The sequence below is a fragment of the Eschrichtius robustus genome, chromosome 20 (assembly GCF_028021215.1).
Source record: "Eschrichtius robustus isolate mEscRob2 chromosome 20, mEscRob2.pri, whole genome shotgun sequence".
NCBI classification, from domain to species: Eukaryota; Metazoa; Chordata; class Mammalia; order Artiodactyla; family Eschrichtiidae; genus Eschrichtius; species Eschrichtius robustus.
The window spans coordinates 347,603-374,765 of NC_090843.1; the positions used below are offsets into that span (position 1 = coordinate 347,603).

Genomic DNA, 27,163 nt, shown 5'->3' on the forward strand with positions numbered 1-27,163 from the left:
GCCCGGAGCTTGGCAGGGGTCAGTGGGTGGGACAGGGCAGAGGTCCCCCGCCCCAGCACCGGTGGCTCAGTGCCTCTGGGAACGTCAGTTTCCCCGGGTGCCTGTCTCAGGAAGGAGGAAAGAGGGTTAAAAAGCCAGGGCTGAAAGTTCAGACAAGCCGGTTCCTGCAGCCACAAGGGCCGGGATGTGGGGACACTGGGACCTCAGCCTCGCTCCCAAAGCCCTGGGAAAGGCCTTCGTGACACCAACGTTCTCCTGAAGGAAGCTCAAGAGTCCAGTGCATCTTGGCTCCAGGAGGACCAGAGAAGGCCACGGCTCTCAGGAAGAAAACTCTCCTGAAAGAGAGGGGAACGTGTCACTGGATGTGAAGGTGCGCTGGGCTGCAGCTCCAGTGGGACCAGGGGAGGATACTGATTATCCGGCCTCAATGCCTGTCCAAGGGGTGGGTGGACGTACAGCCAGTGCCCGCCTGCCAGCGTGAGCCTGGCGGGTTGCACCATGACCGGCGGGGGTCTGTGCAGTATCTTGATCAGAGGGGTCTCTCTGGTCCCCCTCTCCAACCCTGATTTCTCTCCTCCCGGTGGCTGGGAGCGGGGGCAGCCAGCTGCCATGCCTGGGGTTGGGTGGCTCCGTGCCATTTGACCTCTGGTTGGAGCCGCGTTCTCCCGTCCAGTTCCTCCAGGCATAAAAGCTCAGACTCTGGGACAGGACCCCTCTATCTGCTCCTCATTCGTTTTGGAATTGGGAGAGGAAGGAGGCTGGTTCTGGGACTTTTTAGGAACCCACCAGGCAGCCTGGCGCCCCTGAGGCTGCAGCTCTGTCCAGCCAGCGCCTGCCCTGCAGACTCTAAAGACAGGCCTGGCTTGCTCAGCTGCCCAGACGCTTCCGCCACGCCGGGGGTGGCCTGTCCCTCTTCTGCCTCGTCTGTGAAAAGGCACCTCCATGGCATCAACCAGGAGCGTGAAGCCAGCTGGTGGTGCCGGGGGGGTGGCCAGTGACCCGGACAAAATCCAGAGAAACTGGCCTTGACCAGCACAGGGTCCGCTCTCGCCTCCCCTTCTCCTGGAGGGTCCCCAGCGTCTCCTAGACCTGAGGGCACTAAGTGCCCACGAAGACTTGAAGGGACCTCCCCCCTCCCCCCTCCCACATCGAGAAGAGAACGTTTCAAAAATGTTTTTATTTAATTAAAAAAAGACAGAACTAACAACCCAAAACCAGTAGTAGGTACGGGATTCACAGGGGCTTAACTGGCGAGACACACAGGGGCGGGATGGAGAGGGCGTGGGGTCGGGGGAGTGTGGGGGGCACAGGCCACCCGGTGCCCCCGTGGGCGCAGGTCTCAGAGCGAGGGCAGGCGAGGAGGAGGGGCGACCAGAACCTGGGGCAACGGTGGGAGAAAGGCTGTGAAGACCAGAGGCGCTGAGGTGGTTCTGCCCCCTGCTCTTCTGTCCCTCCTGTCGCTTCTTTCTACTTTCTTGGTCCCGAAAGTGGGCCCTGTGTTCTCTTCCTGGGACTGGGCAAGAGGTAGGATTCATTGGAACACAGCTTTCTCCACGAAATGATGGAAACTTCCAGGGCAGCAGGTGGGAAGGTGGCTTACGTGGAAGAAAGGACAAGGCTGCCTGCTTTTGGAAGTGACCTTGCTGGGGGATGAGTCCCCGGATTTTGCCCCCATCCTTCTAGCCTGGTGGGATGGTGTCATGGCCTGGGGAGGAGGAAGGCGGGCAGGGGCAGGCCACGAGCCCGGACACTCCAGCACTCACTGCTGTACATGCTTGGACAAACCACACACAGCCAACCTCGACAGGAGGGAAGGGTTTCGAGCAAGCGCGGAGGGGCCCCGGCACGCGGTCACTGGGTGCGGGACATGTGGAGGTCCCCTCTGGGGGTGGCGGAGGATGGCGACGACCATGACCCGGATCTGAACTCCCAGGGCCGAGTCCGCCTAGGGGGTCCACGAGCAGGTGGCTGAGGTAAGAATTTGCTTGTCGCTTCTGAGTACGACAGCTACCGGGGTCACGGACAACTGCTTCAGAGGGATTACCAGGTCTCAAAAAGTAAGAAAGGATCTGTCTTCAGAAAGCACATGTTTATATAAAAGAGGCTCAGCTCCGTGTTCCAGAAAGCTTTCCCTCTGAGCCCGGACACGCTTCCACCTTCTCTGCTTGCCTCCAGAGGGGAGAAACGGTTGGAAAAACGTCAAGCATGGAACCTGCCGCCTCACCTCCCAGGTGCTCAGCCCTTTCATCCAAACTTCCTCGCTGAGCGCTTTCGGGGCGGGGTGGGGGGCAGAAGAAGTGACAGGAACAGGGGCTGAGGCAGGGGAAGCTGCCACTTTTCAAGAGGGAATGGATGTAACTGCTCTCCTGGCGTTTCTGCAAGAAATCAGGATGAGTGGCCACCCGGGAAACGGGGGTTTGTTCTGATCTTTTGGTCTCTGTTCACCCTCGGGTCTCCCTTTCTTGCACAAGGTTCGGGCTCTTGTTGCCAAACACCTGGGGGGAAGGTCTGTCCCTATGGCCCCCCAGGAGGGGCAGAGCTGCTCCTCAGGCCAGTGCGCAGAGGTGGGGGGACAAAGTAAGAGACCACCCTTCCTCTGACCTGTGGAATCTTCCTGACTCTCAAGTACAGTCAGTGACTTCTGCCCTTTCCATGTGAGGCAGAACCTTCCAGAAGCAGAGAGGAGAGCCTTTACCTCTCGCCCAGCCAGAGAAGACGCCCCCAAACCCCACGGATTCCTCCGCAGGCCTCGATGTCCCCAGGCTGAGGGAAGCGGCCCCGGACAGCACAAAGGCCAGAGCACCAGGTGGTCACAGGCTCTCTCCTCAGTGTCAGTGTTACCTCAACAAGCGGCCGCTGCCAGAGACAGACAGACAGACAGACAGAGGGAAAGGGGGCAAGCTTCGGCTTCCTTGCCTGCGGCTCACAGACGCCAGAACCTTGGGTTCAAAAGCAGCTGACCAGCATCCAAAGGCCCCTGCGGGCCTGGTGAAGCCCGGGCAGGGAGGGAAGGCCCCGAAAGCCTGTTCTTCTGGCAGAAGATTTGTTTCCAAGAGGAGATAATGGCTCGATTTTGTTTTCCCGGGTGGGGCAAGGCTGTGCAGCCTCAGGAGAGCTCTGGGGCCTCCTGGGAGATTTTGGAACCCCGGGGCATCAAAACACCCTTTTTGGGGATAAAATCAGCCTTCTTGCTTCTGATTCCCATCTCCGGGGCTTCGCTCCAAGCCAGCCCGCGACCCATTCTGGAGACCCGGGAGGGTGGGGTTTGGCCTCAGTCTGTTGTTGGTCCGTCATACGGGTCAGATGCCCCCTGTGGGGTCCCAGCCGCCCACCTGGGGAGAGGCCGGTGCCGAGAGGACAGGGTGGCTCACACCGGGGTGGTCCGCCGGTTGAGCATGCTGATGTGCACGTCTCCCTTCAGGTCCTGCTGGAAGAAGTCGTGCACCTGCAGGAAGCCGGCCTCCTGGTCGGGGCTGTAGCTGGCGGCCGTGGTCACCTTGAGGGGCTCCCTGGACAGCGTGTACATGGCCAGCTCGCCCATGGGAATGGCCCCGGCGATCTTGAGCCCCACCGGAGACGCGTCCCTGGACGGGGAGGCCTCGGTGGACCTGGAGCTGGACCGCGAGTGCCGTCGCCGGTACCGGTAGCTCGGCATCCTGGCGTAGGGCGACGAGGAGGGAGCCTTAAGGAACTCCCGTTTGGTCTTAAATCTCAGCTCTTTGTTTTTCTCAATGTAAATGTTTACGGCCAGGACGCCCACGGTCTCAGCCACAATGAAAGACAGGGCTCCGAAGTAAAAAGACCAGCCGTAGTTGTAATGGTTTTTTTTGTCTTCGTCGCGCTTGTCGCTGGGGTCTCCCGTGTTGCTGGAAATGTAGACGATGATGCCGATGATGTTACTGAGGCCTGAAAGGGAAGCAGGAGCGGGGTGGGGGTGGGGGTGGGAACAAAGGCAGAGAGAGGTTAGACCCATAGCTGGGCAGGGGCAGGTGGGTGGCGCAGGGGCTGCTGGGCGGGGCGGGGCAGGTGGGCGGAGCAGGGGCTGGTGGGCGGAGTAGAAGGCAGTTGGCAGAGCAGGGTCAGATGGGTGGAGCAGGGGATGGTGGCCACTCCCCTTTTTGGTGGGTATGTCTTTGTTCTGGTTGCTAATTTTAAGTAAAAGTAGTTGATTTTGAATGGGTAATGAAGTACAGAGTTTGAGTGAGTATATAATAAAACACCGGCTCTTACTACCCAGTTCCCCTCCTAAGGCAGCTACTGTTATCTTCTCTCGTATATCCTTCTCATATCCATATCCAGTCTCTCTCCCTCCCTCCATCTCTCTCTCTCTCTTCCATTTTTTTCTTTGCACAATGCTCTTTGGCCCCTTGCCTTTTCACTCAACTGTCTCCACCGGAGAGACAGTTCCCTATCAGGACAGGAAGAGCCATCTCTGTCTTTCTAACTGCTGTGGCACCAACCCCGCCGCAGGGGCATCTACCCAGGCCTCTGCTCCGGACATGCAGGCGGCTTCCAGCCCTCGGCTATGAGACAGCCTTATGTCTACACCACTCCACACACACGTGAGTAAAAATGTGATGAATTCTTGAAGTGAAACTGCTGCCTCACCCGGTGTGTGCATTTAAAACCAAACTTTTATTTGGGGATAATTTTAGATTTATTGAAAAGGTGTGAAGTCAGTACAGAGAGAGCCCCTTTCCAACTCCCGGTTCCATTTTCCCCCATTAACTTCCTACGTTACCATGTACATTTGTTACAACCAGGAAGCCCACCTGGTGTGCTACTATCCATTTACCTTCCAGACTTTCCTCGGATCTCACTGGGGTCTCCACTAATGTCCTTTTTCTGTCCCACGATCTTGAGTTGTGCTTAGTTGTGTTTGAATTCAGAGTCCCAGCCCAAGCACCCTCCATAGTGGCACAAAATGTCTCATCAGCCTATAATTCATAGTATCAAACTTCTGGATCTTTGCCAGTCTGGGAGGTGAAACCCGTTAGTGTGTTTATGTGATTTTCTCTCATTATAAGTGAGGTTGAGCAGAGCCGAGCTGCCTGGGTTTGAATCCTGGTTCTACCAACTCTCATCTCTGGCACTTTGTGCAAATTACTTACCTCTCAGGGTCCTCACGTGCAAAGTGAGAATGCCAGTGGCACGCACTACACTGGATGGGTGTGTGGATTCAATGAGCTAATGCATACAAAGCACCGCGCCCAGCACACAGAGAGCATGCTTTGAGTTCTATTACAGTCTATTGTGTTTTATCGTAATGTGTTGTATCATCTGTGCCCTGCCCAGGTCCTCTGTCCATCTTCCTACTGCACCAATCCCAGCGTGGATGGGTTAGAGTATTTCCTGCTAAGGGCTCAGCGATCCAGCTGTAGGTCTGGACTCCTTGCCCCTTCCGCTGTCCTCTAGAAGAGCCCCCACTGACACGGGTTTTCACAATCACGGTTTGCTTCCTTCCGTCCCTCCTCTCCCTGCCTGCTAGCTTTGTCTCCTCTCCTTCCCCTATTCTGCACAAGTCATAAGAATGCTCTGTAAATCACATCCCAACTGATTCCATGTTCCCAAAGAAGTTACCGGCGTCCTCTTCTGACTCTCCCAGCCTTTAGACCACACTTCTCCTGAGGCTCCGATCATTTCCCACCTAGAATTATCCACGGCCTGTCTCACCTCACCGCCGGGCCCTGCGCGTGACTCTGGGTCTGCGCTGCCTTGGCCCACGATCAGGGCTCCGTGATCCAGGGAATAAACGGGAACCATCAAACAGCCCCTTGCTTGCCCGCATGGCCATTGTGTTTCCTCGCTGCCACGTCCTCTCCTCTGTGGCTAGACCTGTGCTTTCAGCTGAGTGTCTCTGCGCCCCGGGCGCCACAGCCCCTCTGGAGACCCAGGGCATCTGGAGATGCCTTTGAGAAGGTTCCTCCGGGGGGAACAGGCAGTGCAGGGGACAGCGCGCTTTAGAGGCTGACAGCCCTGGGCTCAGCCTGTCTTTGCCGCCGGGTGACTTCAGGGAAACCACCTGGGGCATGTGACCACCTCCTCAGGAGCTGGGGTGATGGGGGTGCACTTTCTCGAGAAAGGAAAGGGGACAGGATTCAAACAGCACAGCAGGATTCAAGTCCACACCTTGAGCGATCTGCCTGCTTGAAGGAGGAGAGAGAATGGGGTGTGTCCCTGCCTTCCTGCCGTGGCGCCCGTTCTGGGCTAAGGTGAGGAGAAGGGACAAGACGGGGACCCGGCCAGGAAGGAGCGTCCTGCTTCTTCCTAAGGAGCTCCTCCTTCCCAACACACGCACACACACACACACACACACGCTCACACACACACGCACACTCACGTACACACACACACACACACACACACCCCACAGATGCACACAACACACACATATATTTACTGCCCTGGAAGGAGACAAAGACTGAAGTGGGCCGGGAGAAAAAGCACAGGAATGGCAGCCAGGAGCCCTGGCCCTGAGATTCTGAGCCGGTCCCTGAGTTGCTGTGGCCCGCAGTTCTGCGATGCAAACGGCAGTCACCTTCCTTCTCCAAGAGAAGCCATGAGAAGAGACGGGGATGAGATGACCTCTGGGGACTTACGTGGGCCGCGCACCACGCAGGCCCCTTCCTGGGCCAGTGAAGGACGCCCGGCCCGGTGGCTGGGAGTCTCACTGTCACCCCCATGGTGCCACTGGGCTGACTTAGGGTTCAGAGACCGGGCACAGGGACCCTCGCGCCGCTCTGCCTCATGGGTCCGGTGTGAGAACAAGGCTCTTGGAAAGCGAGAACGCCGTTAGGACAGTGCAAGGAGCTTTGATGACAGTTCAGGAAAGAGCTGCGGGCGGACCTCTGTGACATTGCTCACGCTGATTCACGGGGACGAGGCCTACGAAGTCAGCGGCTCCCCCCGCAGCACGGCCAGCCCTGCTGCACCATCTTCATCCCGCCGGGCCACCTGGAGTCTTGAGGACGCCACTGGCCGAGCTTGGCCCCTCAGACGCCCCTCCACGCCCCCAGCCCCAGCGACTCAGGCCACTGGGTTCTCCCCTGGACCAGGCGTGAGCTCTGACCCGCCTCCGGCCTGCAGCGCGGTGTGTGCGGCTAGGCTCAGAGGAGCGACCGTGTCAGGCCCTTTCGGACCCACTGGGCAGGGAGCGGGTTACTCTCACCCACAGCTCTGGGGGGCGCAGAGGTGCTGTTGCCTGCCTCGGAGCCAGGAGACTCGGGCGGTCAGGGTGGGCAGGTGGGGCTGCCCCCTCGCTCACCCTGCCCCGGGCGCGCGGGCTCCGCTGCTCCTGCACCCGCGCCGGCCCTGTGCCCCCCCTTGTCTTCACCGGGTCAACTCCTTCAGGCCTTGGCCCCTGAGCGTCCCTCCGAGGGCCGCCCGACCCCCAGCTCAGCCAGCTCCCCGACGGGGGCTTGTGAGGCACCAGCGCTGCCCCTCTGTGGCCTTCCGCGCACCGGGGCTAGTTATTCTTATTTTTAATTGAGGTGAGATTCCCGCAACGTAAAATTAACCCTTTAAAGTGCACAATTTAGTGGCATTTAGTTCATTCACAGTGTTGTGCAACCACCACCTCCGCGTGTTCCAGAACATTTTCATCACCCAGGAGGAGACCCCGTACCTGTTAAGCAGCTGCTCCCCACTCCCTGCCCGGCGCCCTGGACTTCTGACCTGCGTCACCCGCGGCGACGTTGCGATCTGCCCCCCATCATCCCCGCCCCGCGCCGCAGGCGAGCGGTCTGTGCAGCGGGGACCAGAGCGGACGGCTCACCTGCGGCCACGAAGAGGATGCCGGCGCTGAGGACGATGTTGTTCTTGCGGCTGTGGAGTCTCCCGGCGCCGATGCAGAGCCCACCGAGCAGGAGGAGGACGGTGCTGAGGATGGGGAAGACGCTGGAGGCGCGCACGAGGCCTGGCCGGCGGGAGACACAGAGAGAGGGCCGTGGGGCTGGCCATCCTCCCGGCCTGGCCGTGGGCATCGGCCCCGAAGCTCTCAAGGCCCTTCCGCTGACTTTGAAGATTCCCATCCCGCCCTGGAGGCCCGAGGCGGGTAGGGAGCTGGGGTGGGGCAGGGTGGACCACCAAGTGATGGCCCCGGCCTGCTGGTCACTCCCCCTGGGCGCCACGTGGCCTGGAAGCACATCTGCCCACATCTCAGGCTCTCCCTGGACGTGGGCCCCGCTTCCGCCAGCCGGACTGGGGGAGACCCCCTCAGCGTCACCAGGGAGGCCACAGCAACAGGCACGAAAACACTGTCAGACGGCCCGTCACAGCTCGTGGACCCCGCCTCCGTGAAGCCTCTGGGATGCTGGGAGCGGATCCGAGAGAGGCAGCTCGGATGGGCGGCCGAGGGCACGGGCTTTGCCTTCGGTGGGCCTGGGTACCCTGCTTTGTGACACGCTGGCTGTGTGGCCTTGGCCAAGGTGGGGCCTCCCTAACACTGGGTTTCCCTTGTAGTGGAATGCAGTTCATAACAGGCCTACGTCTAGGGTGGGTTCTGCACACCTAACAGGCTTGTTTAGCAAAGGCCCTGCTCACAACACACACTCCTTAAGTGACGCCTTGATCTCCCATCTCCATCAACACCAGCGTTATCACCCCAGGAAGCTCCGGACCTCGTGAGGTCACCGAGGAGGAGGTGGCTGGACCGAGGAGCACGTCCACGGACTGCGGGGTCCCCCAGAGCCAGATCTGCAGCTGTGCACTGCCCAGCGGGGCGACCAGGGCAGCTAGCTTCAGACCACTTCACTCCCCTCTTTTATAACCTGGGGAGAGTAGTAATACCTACCTGTAGGGGTTGAACTGTGGCCTCCCAAAATCTATGTCCACATTCTAACTGCTGGTACCTATGGGTGTGACCAGATTTGGAGAAAAGTCTTTGCAGCTGTGAGTAAGTTAAGGATCTTGAGGTGACACCGTCCTAGATTACGGTGGGCCCTAAGTCTAGTGACAAGCACCCTAATATGAAGAGGAAGTGACACAGCAGAAGAGCCCATGGGGGGAAGCCATGTGAGGACGGAGGCAGAGGAAGGAATGATACAGCTCAAGACAAGGATGCCGGGGCTGCCAGAGCTGGAAAAGGCGGGAAAGATTCTCCCCTAGAGGCTTTGGAGGGAGCACAGCCCTGGCAACGCCTGAGTGAAGACGTCTGGCCTCCACTCCGTGTGAGGGTAAATTTCTGTTGTTCTAAGCCCCCCAGTTTGTGGTGATTTATTACAGCGGCCTTAGGAAAAGAATACACTACCTGCAAGTGTTGTGATGAGAATCTGGTGGAATAAGGTACATCAGGTGCTTAGCAAGGCCCTAGGGGATGCGGGTCCCCCTTCCTGAGCGTCTGGCTGGGAGAGGAGGCAGGAGGAAGGGAAGGGGCACGCGAGCAGAGCCCCGAGCTCGGCCTCCCAGCCCAGGAGAAATCCTGGCTCCGTGGACCCTGGGGGCACTGGCATACCCCCCTCCAGAGCCAGCTGAGCTCGTTTGCGGCCTTTCAGCCTCTGAAGGCAGCGTTTGTCTCCCTGTTTGTAAGCCCACCAGTGTGTGCCCTGCTACACAGAGAGGGGCTTGTCCGGGGCATTGAATGAAGCTCTTCTCTCCGCCTCCCCCTCCTCCTCCCTCTGCCTTCTCACAGCCGCAGGTTTTGGGCGGAGGTTTCCTGTGGGCTTTTGAAATGCGCCTCTGATCCGTGCGGGCCGGCAAAGGGGGACCGGGTCCCCCTCGGTGCCCTCGTTCTGCAGGTGGGTCAGAGGGGTTGCAGGGAGGGAAGCCTGGAGCCTCTAACATCTCTGAGGTCGGGCCTGGCCCAGAGCCGTCCGTCCTGCCCGCGTAAGTCACGTGAGCACCATCCTTTGTCACGTGGGCTCACCCGGAGCTCTAGACATGCAGGCACCAACCGCGGTGCAGGCTGGGCCTTGCACAGAGCGGGGCTGAGGTCCAGCCCACGGCCCTGTGGCTACATCAAGCCCTGGCAAGGATCTGTGTTTGCCCAGAGGGGGGGCATCTCCTTCTCACTCGCCCTCAGGCTCGCCGTGGGCTCCCAGCAGCCCTGACACCAGCACTCTGGGGTCAGCACAGAAACCACCCACCAAACCCAAAATGCGGCGCCTGGAGAAGGGGGACCAGGCCCAGGGCAAGAGGGACGGGAACCCCTGAGGCCAGCGGGGTCAACAGAGAGAAATGGCAGGGAATCAGGGAAACTCAGGCCGGATGGCCGCAGTGACCGCGACCTTGCTCTGTCCTGGAATGTTGCCCACCACCTCTGGCTCCAAGCTCACAGGTGCCTGCACTCCGGGGCTCGATTTCAGGGCCAATTCTCACTGTTTCTGCAGCCCCTGGGCGGAAAACAACCTCCCTGATGGAGAGTCAGCTCTGCCCTCCCCACCACCTCCACCGGCAGCCGAGATCACAGGCCCCAAAGCCGTCACCCCTTCTCTTCCTTGGGCTCCTTAATGAACCCCGCTGGCCCCCCGCAGTGCACAACTGAGGAGACATTTCCTTCCCAAATGAGCTTTGATTGCTGCTGTGCAGCTGCCATCATTTTATTTGGGGAAATCGCTGCTGGGGCCCTCCCAGCCCTCACGCCCTGCCCGGGGCACCGCCGGTGGGGTCTGAGGACAGCAGAAGCCTGAAGCTGGATTGGCGAGCGTGCAGCACATGCTGGGTTTGCCCCTCCCGGACCTCGGACCACCTCTCTCCATCCTGCTCTGGGCCCTGGGAGGCTGAGGCCAGGGGCCGCATCATCGGGGTCCCTTGACTCCGGCTTTGGGAGGAGAGTGCAGGGGAGACGGTTACTCCCCCGGCTTCCTTCCTGCAGGTGAGGACGAGGATGAGGCGGCTGCACTCTGTCATAAAGGCCGCAGCCCCTGCCAGGCAGCCTGTCCTTGCAGCTCCCCTGGCGCAAGTGTCCACACCTGCCTCTCCCACCTGTTCCGGCCGAGGGCTGTACGGGGTCCTTCTGTTGCTAGCCGCGGTGTGTTCACCGTCCCTTGTAGGTTTCCCTTAGCCCCACCCACACCTCTGTAATTAGTCCTTCACTAAATGCCCTTCCTTCGTCCCATCCGAGCACCCCCTCTGCTTCCTGCTGGACCCCAGGAAGCCACATCGTCTGACCTCTGGGCCGATGTGCCACGAGGCCCACCCAGAGAGATCCCAGCACTCTGGGGACCATGAAGGGGAAGGGCAGGGGAGCAAAGAGGCAGAGCCCGTGCCGATTAACCTCAGGCAAGTTCACGTGGGAAGTGGGGAGGGAATGGCGTGTTTCTCCAGGAGCTGCTTCTGCGCAGTCCCAAGGTGGCCAGGGAAGCAAATCTGCCCTCAGAGCCTCGGGGACCATCTGACTGCCCTGGCCTGGCAAACAAAGGGAGGTCCCGTGTCAGGGCTGGCTTTCACCAGCCGCCGCCCCAGATGGCTGTGCAGGCCACGCACCATGCAACTCACAGAGTGTTATGTATACATTAGTCTATGCAAATGACATCCCTTGAGTTGTGCAGTGTGCGGCCTGCATAACCATCTGTGGCGGCCCTATGGACTATCATTTGCTGGGTTCAGTGGTGGCCCGCAGAAAGCAGAAAGAGAGTGCAGGTGTGAGGAAGAGGAGAAGGTGAGGGAGGAGGAATGGGGGCAGATCTGGCTAAATTATTTCAGGTGAGGGGCCTGGCCAGAGCAGCCTGACGCTGCCCCAGGCTCCAGGGGAACCACACGCTGTTCTACTTCACTAGATGACTCAGAACCAAAATCCTTTCTCTTAGAAAAGAACGATCCATAAGCAGGTGCAGAGTGAACTCTGCTCCCTCTGAGGACACTGGTATCGACTCTCCATAAATGAAGCTGGCCTGAGCCCCTGGGGGAGCTGCTGGGAGCAGCTCTGCGTGCGTCTTGGCTAATGCAAAAGGGGAAAATGACTTCAAAACGGTGCCGTTTTTTCCATTTCCAGGTTCCTCCCCAGGCTGAGGCTCCATCCTTTCTCCCAGGGAGGTGCCCACGAATGAGATCTGGATTTCGGGTGTGGGGCTGGGTTTGTCCTTTGAGTTCCGGATTCCAGTCTGGGGGCCAGCCCCACTGCAGGACCCGGGCAGGGGCAGCTCATGGGCTCTACCAGTCTGTGCCGGAGACACTTAGGGCCACATACCCGAGGCCGATCCTGCCACCTTCCTCACTTTCTCCCACAGGCTGCCTGGCACCCAGTGGCTGTTTCAGCGCGTGACTTAATCTGATTTTTCAAGACTAGAATGCTGGGTGGGGGTGGGGAGGGGTGGGCAGGTCCAGGGCTGGCCGGGCCGTGTGCTTGGGGTGTCACAGCCCCCAGGATGCCGGGCCCGGGCAAGCCTACGTCCTGACCTCTGGACCAGCCACAGCAATCAGTTCCTCTGAAGACAGTGGCCCTGGGGAGCAGGGATTCCCCACCCTCACTCCATCTTCCCGGGCTGCAGCCGGGCGTGGTCCTATCAGCCAAGTAACTCCACCGGGACACCCAGCACATCGCGGCAACCGTGAACAACACTCCATCCTCTGGACTAACAATTCGGAATCAGAAAGGGAGGGAGGGGAGCACCCAGGGACCGGCCCCCTCCACCGCCATGGGGCCCATCGGCCTCCCCGCCACCGGCTCCCGCTGCACCCACGGAGGAAGCGGGGGGTCGCCGGCACTCACGCAGGAGATACTCCGAGCTGTCGTGGTCGTAGTCGTTGTCCTCCGGGAAGTGGTTGATGCGGAAGCAGTGCCCCTTATAGACCCCTGCGGGGAGCGAGGGAAAGAACGGCGTAAGTGTTCCGCGGGCTCCACGTCCTTGCGCCCCAGACTCGCCGGCCGGGTGTGCCTGGCTCTGGGCGTGGAGGGCGCAGAAGGGCCGCTCCGATGGGGCGTGGGGCGCAGAGGAGGACCGCTCAGCGGGGGACGCGCCCCAGGCTGACCGCACTGTTACGGTCCGCGTCTGGACACCCGCGAGAGTGAGGGGCACCAGGACACGGGGACAAGAGGCCTCAAGCAGAACATCCTGGGCCAGCAGGACCCAAGGGGACTGCGGAGCCAAGGCTCAAAAAGTGACAAAGACCTTCCCAGCGGGATGGCGGAGGGGCCAGCCAGGCAGAGGCGGGGCTGTGAAGAGGCAGGGCTGGGGCCGGCCGTGTATCTGGGGAGGGTGGGAAGTCCAGTGCGGCCAGAGGTGAGAAGGACCCGCGCAGGGAGAGGGGCCATGGGCCAGGATGAGATCTGCCGCCCACCTCCCTGCGGCAGTGTCCGTCTGTCTGTCTGTCTCCCCTTCTCCCGCGAGCACACAGTTATGGTGAATCTCTCCTAAGTTACAGGCCGAATCTGCACATGGTCGGCAACGTGACTGTAATCCCCTCACTCGGTGTGATAGAAGGAAGAGAAACTCCCGGAAAGGCCCAGACCCTCTCCTGCCTGGTTTCCCCTCCCCACTCGGAGAAGTAGCCTTCGCGGGACACCCTGAGTAGCTTAGTGACGGCAGGAGGACTGCCCAGCCCTCCTTTCTGGAATCTTCCGCCAGCTCTCCCAGCGCCTGCTACCCCTGCAGTGTGGGAGTGCCCGGGGCAGAAGCAGACGCAGGTCGGGGGGCACAGGGTGCCGGGCTCTGTCCTGCCAACCCACCCCTCACGCCCAGGCCGGCCCCCCGGCCCTACAAGGAGCTCGTGCTGAGCCCCGCACGGGCCCGCCTGCTTTCAGCTGGAGGCCGTTCTCGTTCTGCAGCTGCTGCTGAGCGACTCGCTGACCCTCCCATGTCCCGGCTGGACCTCCTGGTCGGGCGCACGGTGCAGGGAGCAGGGCCCGCGCCAGGCCAGGCTCCGTCCCCGTCCTTCCCAGGGAGAAGGGCCTCGACGAGCTGGGGGCACCTGCAGTGCCTCCCGTTTACCAGTCAGCTGCCCCCCAGCCTCCCCTCAGCTGGGCCCATGAGCTGCTGACTTCAGAGAGCTAGGGGGCTGTTCTCCAGGCCACTGCTGGGCAGGCTGGGTTTGGTCAGGGACAGTGGGGGACAGTCTGAGGGTGTCAGAGGTGGCGCCTTGAGTGGGATATGCTTCCACAGTGTCGTCTGAGCCGGGTCAAGCGTGAGCGTTTTAGCTACCTGCCTCAGTCTCCTGCTCTGGAGAATGGGGACAACCACAGGACCCCTCTAGGGATCTCGGGAGAGTCATGTGAGACGCTACTGAAAGGCACTTCAATGATTCTTGGCCGGCGCTGACGGCTCAGGGGAGATTTGCCGCTTTGGGACGCAGACGTCACCCACCCTTTGCTCCGTGGCTCTTACTCTGGTGGAGAGCCCTGAGTACCTGTGAGCCAGAGGAAGGAGCCCAGGGCAGGCTGGTGTCAGGATGGCCAGAGCGGGCCGCACCCCAGATTCAGGACGTTCGTGGAGATGCCGAGCAAGCGTCTTCCAGGCGTGGCCGGGCGAGGTGGCGCCCTCTGCCCTTCTTCCCTCTCCCCCTGCACACTTTTGGGGCTACTTTACGGGTCTAAACAAAATCACCAAGTCCCCCGCGCTTGTGGGAACAGTCAAACATTAAGAGGCTGAAAAAGAAGTAAATAATCTCTCTTCAGAGTTGATCTCCAGGGTCGACAGTCGGCTGTGCGTCTTCCCACGTGTGCAAGTGCGTGAGGCTCCCCCCGTTTTTTAAAAATTAATCTTTTTACTTGGAGATGATTGTAGATTCACACGCAGTTGTGAGAAACACTGCAGGGCGATCCCGTGTACCTTTCACCCGGTTTCCCGGATGAGAACATCCCAACCAGGATCCTGACATGCTACAGTCAGGAACATTCTGCCACCTGGAGGATCTCTCGTGTTGCCCTTTTATAGCCACACCCACCTCCTCCCGGTCCCCAGCCTCTGACCCTGACCCGGGGCAACCCCTAAGATGATCTCCATTTGCACAGTTTTGTCATTTCAAGAAGGTTCTATACATGGAATCTTACAGCATGTAACCTGTTGGGCCGGTCTCTTCCACTCAGCATAATTCTCTCGAGAGTCACCAAGTTGTGGTAAGTATCAATAGTTTGCTCCTTCTGACTGCTGAGCAATATTCCACAGCACGGATGTACTAGAGTTCATGACCTCTGGATTGTGTCCAGCGATTACACCTGTGGTTTCCAGCTATTTCCAATAACGCTGCTATGAACAGGTTTGGGGATGAACCTAACTCTTCATTTCTCTGGGCTAAATGCCCAGGAGAGTAATTGCTGGGTGACGTGACGGCTGCGTGTTTGTTATAAGGGACTGCCAAGCTGGTTTCCACGACGGTTATAGCCCTTATTTTGAAAAAGGAATAATACAATACACTTTACTCTGTAACCTACTTTTTTCATGTAATAATGTATACACACTTCTCTAGGTCAATACCTCTAGATTTAAAAAACTTGTTTGTTTTTAATAAAAAGTAATAAGTTGATACTAATCCAAAAGTTGCTGGCAATCTTAGAAGGAAATAGCACAGGGACTAGGGAAGTAAAGCTTTTGCTCCACCACTGACCATGCTAAAACCATGCTTTGCCAGGAAACCACATATTTACATATTCGATCGGAAAACAAAGCAGGTTTTGAAACTGGCTTGCATGTAGACACGTTAGTTCCAAATGCCCTTCCAATGTATTTCGCGAACCTCCACTCCGCATTTAGGGTGCTATTTTCTATTTGATAGAAACTGTAAGTAGGGATCACACTGCCCAGCACATTAGCAGATTTTTCTGACACATTCTTCTTAGTGGCTGCGTAACCATGCGTAGTTATGTCTCATCGATCCGACTATACGATAGGAAGAGACACTTCCTTTCTCGGGGCCGTGTGTACACACTGCGGATCCCACCGCAGGGGATTCCGCTCAGAGCGTGCTGACAGCCCGCTCTCCCGCGTCCCCGCCCCCGCCCCTCCTCTGCTTTCCTAACTCCTCTCCATTCCTCCTTCCACACCAAGCTCTTGTGCACAGACTGAAGGAGCGAGCATTGCCTTGGGTTAAACTGTGTCCCCCCTGCACCCCACCCCCACCCCCCGGAAAACTCATGTTGGAGTCCTAACCCCTGGTCCCTGTGAATGGGACCTTATTTGGGAACAGGATCTTGAAGATGGAATCAAGTTAAGGTGAGGTCACACTAACTTAGGGTGGCCCTAAATCCAATGACTGGTGTCCCTATAGGAAGAGGGAAACCTGGACCCAAGGGAAAAGGCCGTGTGAAGACAGAGGCAGGGGTTGGAGTGATGCGTCTACACGCCGGGGGATGGCAGGGATCGCAGGCAACCAGCCAAAGCTAGGAAGAGGCAAGGAAGGAACGTACCCAGAGTCTCAGAGAGGGCAGGGCCCTGCCGACACCCTGATTTCGGACTTCGGGCCTCCAGAACTGTGCGACCACTGTATTCCGTTGTTCCAAACCTCCTGGTTCGTGATGGTCTGTTCCAGCAGCCCCAGGACACTAACACGGGAGCACTGCTGGGTGGGAGGAAATGCAACACGCCTCGTTCACTCACTGGGGGCCAGCCTTGCAGGAAGGCAAGCAGACGTGCTGGCCCTGCCTGCTCCTCTGTCAGCGGCAGCGGCCCCCACGCGATGTTCAGGAAGCTGCGTGCACTGCGTCCGCAAAAGCATCTTCCTGTTGCAACAAGACTCGCGCAGACTCTCAGGCTCACGCTTCCAAAGCGCCTGGAGGAGGTTCCCCACCAGGGACTCGAATCCTCTCCCTGTACCCTCCAGCTAGTGACAGGGACCTCGCCACCTCCCAAGGCCTTCTGTTTCCAAACAGCTTTAACTTCCGGTTCCTGAGAGGTTGTCCGCCTCCACAAGACCCTATCCACCGGTATTACTTATAATCCCTGGGAATAAAAGAACCATCCTCTATCGTGCGTCAACCCTTCAAGCCACCGAAGAGAGGAATTGTATCCAACAGGATGAAGGACAAGCTAGTTTTCCAGCCGTCCAGGGTTTGCGCAAAAAGTGAGGCCCGAGGTCGAGGACGAGAGGAGGCTGGCAAGCTGCCAGCAGTCGGGACCAGCCGCGTCCCCCGGCCCCAGTCGAAAGAAGTGGGGGTCTGAGGAGGAGGAGGGCGCCTCGAGCAGAGAACGTGGGTACCTCCCCTAAACGAGCATCCTCTCTAGGTCCACTATCCCCATTTACTTCAGCCGTTTCTTTACTGATGCCTCCAAGACCCTCGCCCAGCCCCGCCTGCTGCTCTGGGTCAGCCCCGGAGCGCAGCCCTGCCCCTCCTCTTCTCGGGATCCTGGCTTCTGTTCTTGGGACCCGCTCTTCCTGGACTCGGCCTCCCAGGATGTTTTCATGAGTGGCCTCACCTCCCCCAACCTGTTTAGTTGGACTAAAGTCCTTTAGTCTGAAGGACTTCACATCTATCCCTGTCAAATTGAATTTTGTGAGTGTCGGCCTCAAGGCATTTAATAGGGGAGAAAATTAATGGCTGGTGTGAGAAGAGAGAACGCCATTTCCCAACCGTTTCACACGTGCTCTCTCGGTAATTGGGCCATGTGCTGCGTTATCTGCTAAGTGATGAGCGGGGGGGGGGGGGGGCGGCTAATTTGGAGATCCCAGATGGACCACACAGCGGGAATGCCGCAGCGCTCCCGGGGTCGTGGCCTGTGCTCCCGGGGACACGGGGGTCCTCTCCTTTTGCGGGACAGGGAACCACTGCGTGAAGAGACTTCTTGAGACACGTGGCCCCAGACGAGTTACTTCTTCATCTGTTAAAGCTCGGGAACTGGGCCCAAAGGAGTCCCCCCTGCTCTAAGATTCTAGGACTATTTTGTGTGCCGATGTTAACATATCCATTCATCTACATACATCATACTAGAGGTATTTCTCTAAGCCCAGGAAACATCTGGAAAGAAATATCCTGAAAGGTGTCCACTGTTTCATTTCTCGGTGAATTCAGATTTTCCTCTTTACATTTTCTCTGTATTTTCTAAATTTTCTACAGTGTCTGAAAATGAACCAATGAGGTTTATTGAAAGAAAGAAAAGAAACTGGATCTTTGACTCCAGGGAAAACGTGGGGCTGTGTCTGAAGTGACTGCAGGGCCGCCCAGATGTGGAGGCTGGTGAGTGGCGGGTGACCCGCCGGGGGGACGTGTGTGTGGGTGACGTTTGCCCCCGTGGGTGAATATCTCCATTGCTTGCCTCTGGGCGGTGACGGTCGTGCCCTGGGGTTACGCCCTGATAGACCGCGAGGGTGACCAACCCCCAGGACTCAGGCGGTGACGGGCACGTAGGACTTTCAGTGCTAAACCCAGGAAAGTCGCAGGCAAACCAGGACGAGTTGGTTACCCTGTGAGTCATTTCAGGGTGTGACATAAGCCTCCATAACAGGTCGACTCAGAGGTCGGTCGCAGTTAGGGGAGCGCTGGAGAAAAGGATGTTGGACGGTGACTTGATAATAATGGTGATCTTCGTGTCATCCCTACGGCTGCTTGCAAAGCGTTCCCACAGGCACGGCGTCACCCGCTCCTCCCAAGCACGGAAGCAGCATCGGTGCCGGCTGAGCGCACAGGCGCCCCGGGCCCACCTCTCACTTCCCTGCCCACCTTTATCCCAGCCGCTCCTCAAAGTCGCGACCAGCTCCCTGTGGCGTCACCTGCCCGAACCTCGACTCAGCTGCTCCAGTTGCGTCTTGCTTTTTTGCCCGCAGTACCGGGTAGGTCGCCCGGGGGGAGCTGCACACACACTCACTCGCTTGTGGAGCTGGAGGTTTGGGGGGCAAGGGCCCCCCAGCCCCGGGGTGACCTTGGAGCAGGAGGGCGGCAGCCGGCGGACAGGCGTTCCCATCCTCCACCCATTCTACCTGCTTCTGGGGGCGCGTCCCGGCAGGACCAGACCAGTGATGGTCAGCTCAGGGCCGCCCCTCGCACCGCCTTTCCCTCTACCTGGGTTCCCTCTCCCACCCTCCCCCAGGCCCGCTCCCCAGGACGGCCACCCGGGACACCCCGCCTGCACACAGGCCCTGGCTTGGGCTCAGATGAAAGCTGGCGCATCAGCCCATCTCATCTTTGTGAAAACACACCTTTGAAGATGCAAGAAAGAGGCGTAGAGGTGTCACAAGCCCTGCTTTCCCAAGTCCCAGGGCAGAGGCCCAGCTCGGAGAGCTAGGCCCTACCTTGGGCCGCAGAGGAAAGACGTCTCTGCCTCGTTTTAGAGAAGAGGAGGCTCGGGGCGCCCATGGCACAGCAGCTGCTGGAGTCCAGCTCCTGACGTCTCACCACGCGTTCTTCCCAAGCGCCCGACGTCAACGCCCTTCCAGGAATCCTCGCGAGTGCGGGAAAGGGCTCTGATGCAGGGAAAGGGCTCTGATGCAGGGAAAGGGCTCTGATGCAGGGTGGGTCCTCCCCAGACACATCAGGGAGTGAAGCCAGCTAACAACCGCGAGTGCCGGGTTAGCTTTAAGACAACGGTTTCCTGACAGTGAAGCAGGAGGAAACTGGCGTCTCCAGGCTTTGGAAGAGGCAGCTCCGGGCGGCAGGGCCGGGGAGGCCCGGTCAGCAAGGCCCCTTTGGGCTCCAGGACGGGTGAACGTGAGTCGAGTTGGCCCTCTGTATGGGTTTGCAGGTGTGCCGTTTCAGGGGGAGATACGGTCAGACAGCAGGGGAGGGATGTGAGGCGGTTTCAGTCCTGGGCTCTCATCCCCGAGTTGAGGCTGAGCTCCGAGCCGAGGTCGGGGCTCCGGTGGGAGGCCCGCATCAGGGAACAGGTGCTTCTGCAGTGTGGGCTGTGGGGAGTGCTCAGACTCGTGACTTCAGAACATCCCTGGTCACCAGAGGAATGGGAAAGGCCAGACGAGGCCCGGCTGCTGGCGAAGGCCACCCAGACCGGAGAGGAGGTGAGGGAGAGAACCCCATGTGGACCAAACATTCCAGCAGCCTTGTTCGAATCATCTTATGTGTGGGAAAATAATCAAACTACATTAAGTGTTCTAAATAGCTATCAATTTGGACTTTATAATAATTCGAGGTGGCCGTGTCCTAACTAGTCCAGATCAGGGAGGTCTCACTGGACCTGAGTCAGACTGTCCGTACCAGCCGCAGCCCTGGTCCAAGGGCCAGATGGACCAAGTCCGTGTCTCAGGTGGGCAGTGGGAGGAGCTCAGAGCCCGCCTGAGCCTCCGCTGCTCCTGTGTTTCCCCAAAGCTGCCCGGCCCCTGACCCCAACCCCCCATGGGAAGGGCGGGAACAGCCCGGCAGGCCTGGAGGACTGTATGTTTCCAGGAGGGTACAGGCCTTGCCAGAAAGGACCCAGGGCTTTGTGGAGGAGGTGGGGGGGGCTGAGGGGTACGGGGCTGGGCTGATGGGTGTGGAGGGGAGGAGACAGTGTTATCCTCAGGATAAGAATAACATCAAGGGTTCACTTAGCACCTGCATGGCCAGGCACTATTTAAGCACCTGACATCTGTTAACTTACTTCATCTTCATACTAACCCTGTGACGCAGAGACGATTCCTGACACCATTTGCTACAAAGCGCCCTAGCCGGGATTCGAACCGGGGCCGCCCAGCTCCAGAGTCCGGGCCCTAACCCTCCCTCCCACACTCGGGAGGCAGAATGGCATGGCGTGGCCTCAGGGCTATGGGTAGTTCTGATTGGCTGCAGCGTGATGGGGAAACATGGGTCCTCAACACTATCTATTGGTAGGAAACCTGTTCTTCCAGGGTCTTGGGCCGAGGGCACTGGCTCAGGTTCGAGGCTGGGTGAACCTTGCACTGGAAGTGGAGGTTTTCAAGAGTGGGCCCCCTCCAGTCAGGACAGAGAGGTCAGGGAGAGGTGGAGGAGGGCGCGAGGGCAGAGCTTGGCTACGGTGGCAGCTTAGGGTTTTCCAGAGGTGCTGATGTGTATACAGGGGCGCTACAGGGGTCCGTATACGCGAAAGGGCAGAAGTGGACAGGCAGGCCGGCCTCGTGTTCTGGAGCCCCGGGTGGCCTGGCCTGGGGGGAAAGCGGCCATGGGGGTGCAGTGGAGGTCCCGCAGGGAGGCTGAGGAGATGGGGCCTAACCGCACAGCCGCCAGGAGGGCGACGGGGTTGGAAGGCTTGAGCGGCAGCCTCCCCTGAAGGGAGCTGCCTGGGTGAGGGCGGCAGGCAGGTGCGAATGGAAAGGGCAGCCCAGGACGACGGTGAGCGGCGCGCCTGTTTGGGGGAGACCCTGGCTCCTGGTCTTAGACTTGTCTGCAGATGAGGGACCGGAGCCCAGGGTGGAAGTGACCTCGACCATTCCAGCACAGGGAGGCGGGGGGCTGCCGATACAAAGCATCACACACGCATTCACGGTCTCGCGGTTCTGGAGGCCAGAAGTCCTAGAAGACGGTGCGGGCAGAGGTGGTCCCTCCCGGGGCTCGGGAAGCATCCCCCGCACCGCTCCCCGTCCCCAGCGCCTAGTGGCGTGCTGTCCACCACTGGCATCCCTGGGCTCGTAGAAGCATCACCTCGATCTCTGCCTTCACCTTCACACAGTGTTCTCCCTGTACGCCTGTCTGTCTCCAAATTCCCCCTTTTCACAAGGACACCGCTCATATATGACCAGGGCCCATGCTCACGACCTCATTTTAACTTGATTAGCCTCTATAAAGACCCTATTTCCAAACATGGTCACACCCTGAGGTACTGGGGTTAGGACTGCCGCATACGAATTTGGAGGGACGCAACTCAGCCCGTGACACCGGGTTAGGGGCAGACGCGACTGGCCAGGCGTCCGTGCTCCCGGCTGCCGCCGCAAAGCCAGGCTCCAGGCCTCCCTGGCCCCGCCCCATCTCCAGCTCCCTGTAATTCCCCCTCTGAACGCCCCCTCATCATCGCTCCGCTTCCATGCTTATCTCCAAAGAACCTCCTAATAACTGTGATTTCCCGGCTGGCACACGCTGGTGTTCTCCTGAGGGCTGGCCTCTCTCCAGCTGTAAGGCGGCAGGCTGTGGGAAGCCTCTCCCCCGGGCTCCTGCAGAGAACTGCCAGGCTTGGAGTGGCAGCGAGGGCTGGGCTGGACTTTCCTGGGGGAGCCTTAGCTCCCTGGCTTGTAAGTGACCCTGTGAGACCCTGTTAAGCATTACGGCCTTATGCATTATGAAGTTCCTTCATCCAACTTACATTTTTGAGCACCTGCTACGTGCTAGATGCTGGGGACTCAGATGTGGCAGAGTATCTGCTCAGTCCTTCTTCCTGGGCTCAGGGCTACACTGGATCTCTCAGCTTCCTTTGCAGGTAGAGGGGCCATGGGACCCAGCTGGCCAATGGGGAGTGGGCAGAAGTGATAGGCGTCCTTCCTGGAGAGGTGGGTGCACCTCTCCCTCTGCACGGCCTCCCCCGCCAGCCCGGGGGGTGGTAGAGCCACAGGACGGGCACAGCCTGGGTCCCTGAATCCTTTGTGGAGGAGAGCCATCCCCAAAGAGGACGACCCACCTTGCATCAAGGGCAGTAAGTCCACTTCGATTTCGTCTCAGACAGTCTACGTTTTGGCGTGTTTCTGTTTCATCAGTAATTAAGAAGACAAGAAGAGACAAGACAGGCGTGGTCTCTGCCGTCCTGGAGCTTTCCAGGTACACAGTGATCCAGTGACGTCTGAGGACGGGGTCTGAAGGCGGAGGCCAGAGTTCCAGAGAGCACGCCATCCGCGGCTACAGAGGAGCGGTCAGGGGAGCTTCTCCTCGTCGGGAAGGTGGAAAATGTCTTTACCACCTTCCAGAGCGGAAGCGGGGCCTAACCCTAACCCTAGCCCATGCTGGTCAGAGCACTTTGAGAAGATCGATTGTGATGATGTGGAGGGTAAGTCTATAGTTTGAAACTTCTCGTTTCTCGGAGCTGCCTTCAGACCAGACTGTGGAGTTTGGGGAGGAGCCCCCGTGTCCCCTCCGCGGCCAGGTGCTTGGGCTTCACAGCCTGCGCAGTTGCTCTGAGCCCCAGCGCCCAGGACAGGTTTCCCTCGCGCTCTTTTCTCCTTTCTAAAATGAGCTCATAGGTCACTGAAGGGCCTTGCTGTCCCTATAGGATCTGTTTGGGGTCTTTTTTTTGATGTAGATGTCGTTTATCCATTCAACCCTTTGCCCACTCTTTCCTTTAATTCAGTAGCCATCTACCGATGCCAGGCCCTGCGGGGGCCCAGAGGCGCGGGTCCGGCCGGCAAGAACGCATCGCCTGGTTGGGGAGGTGAAGTGCCCACATCACCTCAGAACAGGGAGCTAGTGACACGTGCTACGGGGGAAGCCGCAGGTTCAGGGGGCTTCAGGAATGAGGGCTGGTGCTGGACGGGTGTCTGGGCAGCTCGGGGGACGGGCTGCGTTCACACAGACCTGAGGAGTGAGCGTGGCAGCTGGGGGTGGCAGCGAGGGGGGAGCCCAGAGGCATGTTTGGGGAGTGAGCTTCCGGAAGAGAGCGTGGGCGCAGGGTGGGTGGGTTGAGGGAGGCGGGACGCATTTAGACCTTGGCTCAGAGCCGGCAGCTTCCTGCAGCTGCCAGACAGACTGTGGCAGCCTCAGGGCCCACGGGGGCAGGAGCGTGGGCCGGGGGGGGGGGGGGACCTCGGGGCAGCCCGCCTCACCCCTCGCTCACCTCAGTCATGAGGAGAGAACGTCTCAACTTGCATCGTGTCAGGCCCAGCAGGGGAGAATGGATTCCGCAGACACCTGGACCCACCCTCAGCTCCGGGCTGTAAGCAGGTGGCAGACAGGGGCTCCCACTCCGAGATCCTTCCTAACTTCCCCAACAGTCTAGGGGAGCCACTAGGTCCAAAGGGCGTTTCCCCCAACGGGACGGTCGGAGTGGGGCTAGTGGAGGATTTGGGAAAGAAGTCACCCTTGTCACCGGCAACAGGAGAAAGATGGCACCCGTTTCAACGGGGCTGGACTCTGGTTCAGTGTCCACCAGGGGACTGGGGTCTGTGGTGCAAGCTCCTGCCCCCAGGCGGTGGGATTCACAGAGAGACGATTTCTGTCCCCAAATTCTGTCTCTGTAAACCTGGAACCTAGAGATCACAGTCTGGTAAATGGAGGCATCTCTCGAGGTCCTAGACTCTAAGGATCTTGTGCTGAGACAGGTGGGCTGGGGCAGGAGATGGGGAGAGAAGGGCGGGCCATTGCCGGTGCTCAGCCCATCCTGAGGCTCTGATGGCCCCCTGGGGTATGCCCGTGGAGCCCCTTGCTCTGGGAATGGGTCTCTCACAGAGTGCCCCCCGCACTTCCCAGCGGCTGCATCACATGGCCCTGCCCCAGCCAGGGAGCCTGGGCACACATCCAGCCCGAGCTGGACCAATCAGAGGTACTCTCAGGAGTTTGGAGTTTGGATCAGAAGCAGAGGAGACCCAAGGGCAGAGAGACTTTGGGGGTGCTCATGAATGGGGAGTTCTAGGTGGTCCACGAGGCCAGCTACGGAAGATTCTCCCCTTTTTCAGTCTTGGCTGTTAATCTCGTTTAATCCCTTGGGACCCTCCGCACACTCCCAGTAAAGTCTTCCTTTGGGATTAAGTCAGAAGAAGTTGGTTTTTTGCCTGCAGGAGAGCTTGACCCACAACGAGCCGCACCTTCATCAGAGATTCCAACCCGGTTCTCGAGGGCCCAGGTCATACTTCATTCCTCAGGGCAGGTCTGTGATGCTTTTACGAGACGTGAAAATGACTGCAGGTTTCTGGGCGACCACGGAACCCCGGGGAGAGAGGGTACAGGATACCGGGGGACGGCAATGCCGAGCGTCAGCCCCCAGGTTCCCACGTGGAAGCACGTGGCCTGTGAACTTCAGCCTCTTGAGATCACCGTCACCTGGGAAAACGCTCGCTGGGCTGGTCGGTTGGTCGTTTCCTTTCTCCTCGTCTATAAAGTGGGATCCCCACAGACCTGGTGCCGTTGCCTTGAGGAATAAGGGGAGAGTGTGTGACCAGCATGGACAATGTTCCCATTCGTGGTGGCTTCTCCTCCATCTCCATAAAACAGAGCCTTCTGAACTTCCCTGGTGGCGCAGTGGTTGAGAGTCTGCCTGCCAATGCAGGGGACACGGGTTCAAGCCCTGGTCTGGGAAGATCCCACATGCCACGGAGCGGCTGGGCCCGTGAGCCACAACTACTGAGCCTGCGCGTCTGGAGCCTGTGCTCCGCAACAAGAGAGGCCACGATAGTGAGAGGCCCGCGCACCGAGATGAAGAGTGGCCCCCGCTTGCCGCAACTAGAGAAAGCCCTCGCACAGGAACGAAGACCCAACACAGCCAAAAATAAATAAATAAATAAATAAAATTTAAAAAAAAAAAAAAGAGCCTTCCTACCTGCTGGTGGCCCACGAACCAAGCCCTGGACCCAAGTCTCCTCCCATATACGTGCTGCTGTTTCAAGGAACGCCTGCTGTGAGGACCCCAGAGCCCCACCTCACAGCCCAGCTCCCTGGTGCTTGGCTGCAGGCGGGACCCCGGCCTCCCTCTCTCATCATCCGTGTCCCTTGTCTCACTCTCCAGCCTCACACCTCCTTCAACCCTTCGCTCCGGGGCTGCCAGGATTTTCCAGGCTTCCTGCCGAGATTCATAATTGAACGGAGCCGGGGAGATTTCCCCGAGAGCTCGTTCTCTCTCCTAACACAGGGAAGTGGGTGTGCGCTTATTGTCTCTGTGATTTTTCTACTTGAATCTGCTTGATAACTGCTGCTTGGATGAAATCTCAATACCAAGGTTCAGGGTTTTTTCTTCTTGTTTCTTCCCTTTAATGAGCAAATATGAAGCTCCAAGGGGCAAAGCAGCTCGCTGCAGATTGCAGGCTTTTCTGCTGGTTTGGCTCTGTGGATCTCTGGAAAGTTATGTTCCAATAACCTGAGAGTTTTAACTGAAGGGCTTGGGTGAGGGAAGGAGGATCATAGTGTGGAATTACAAACTTCTAGAAGGAACCCTTGGGACCATCTACTTCATCTTGTTCACTTTACACATAAAGAACCTGATGCCTGGAGAGACGAAGGGCCATTTCTATGGCGACAGGCTGGTTGGTGCCAGAGTCAAGGCTAGAACCCTGGTCTCTGGACTCCAAGTTCAATGCTGTTTGGCCCATTGTCCTCACTGCCTGCTCTGGTGCAAGGGTTCACAACCAGGGAAGACTTTGCCTTTCAGGAGGAGACAATGTCTGGAGACAGTTTTGATTGTCAGAACTTGGCGGGGAGGGAGGAGTGGTGCTATTGGCAGCTAGTGGGCGGAGGCCAGGGATGCTGGTAAACATCCCACCGTGCACACAGGACGGCCACCCCCAGCCCACAGGGAATGATGCCGCCCAAGGTGTCAGCAGTGCTGTGGTTCATGACGTGCAAGTGGCCTGCACAGAGCTGAGTCCTCCCTTCCCAAGCCCACGGCAGACTCTGCGAATCCATAACAGCAGTCTTCTCCTTAATCACGGTCTAAAGGCTTCTCAATGCGGTGCTCCATGCAGGGGCTACGAGTCGAGATGATACCTTTCCATCATCCCAGCGCTAGAGACCACGGAGATGGCAGGTTCTGAAGTCATTCGGCTGGGTTGAGTCCTGGCTCTAACGTCACCTTCTAGCTGTGTCATCTTGGGTCCTAACTAATCTCTCTGTGCCTCATTTTCCCCATCTGTGAAATGGGGATCATCCACGGGAAAAACTTCAGAGGGCTGTTTGGCGGATTAAACAAGTTCATGCAGTCTGTAAATGTCACCGTGCCTGGGACAACATGTAAGCTGTTATTATGATAATCAGCCCTGCTCTAGTGACAAAGAGGCAGCTGGTCCTATCACAGGGGAGCAGGCCAGTTCTGTACCCTGTAGGACTGATATGGACTCTTCCTTGTCCTCATATGCCCGTGACGTTGCAGCTCAGAATGTGCAAAGCCCCCCAACCCTTAGAAGGCCCAGCAAGATGACTGCTGCCCCCTAGGCCCATGGCCAATGGACTGACAGACAAGGGCTGGCTCCCCCTGGGCACCGACTCCCTGCAAAGCCCTGTGCTAAGCTCTTTCCATTTTCTCATTTACGCCTCAAAATAACCTATGAAATAGGAGCTGCTAGGAACCTATTTTACACACAAGAAAGCTGAGGCTCTGAGAGGGCAGGTAACTTCCCCAAGGTAGCAGAGCCCCAAGCAGCTGAGCCGGATTCTCACCTGCCCCGGGCTGACTCCGGAACCGGGGACCCAGCGCCAGTGTCCTGAAGGCACACACCTGCCCACCGACCACCAGCATTTTCTGACAGTCTGGGCGGGGCTGGGGGCTGCAGGGGC

At 58.6% G+C, this 27,163-nt stretch overlaps 1 protein-coding gene across 1 annotated transcript in view; it reads right to left on the reverse strand.

Annotated features, from left to right (window-relative positions):
- Window positions 1-3,198: 3,198 nt before the first annotated feature.
- CACNG4 (calcium voltage-gated channel auxiliary subunit gamma 4) overlaps window positions 3,199-27,163 on the reverse strand; it is a 55,227-nt gene continuing 31,262 nt past the window's right edge. The window contains exons 2-4 of the mRNA XM_068530881.1: window positions 12,647-12,730; window positions 7,775-7,915; window positions 3,199-3,906 (exon numbers count right to left, since the gene is read on the reverse strand). Coding sequence (XP_068386982.1) covers window positions 3,368-3,906; window positions 7,775-7,915; window positions 12,647-12,730 — 764 coding nt within the window. The 3' untranslated portion in view covers window positions 3,199-3,367. The remainder of the gene's footprint in view (window positions 3,907-7,774; window positions 7,916-12,646; window positions 12,731-27,163) is intronic.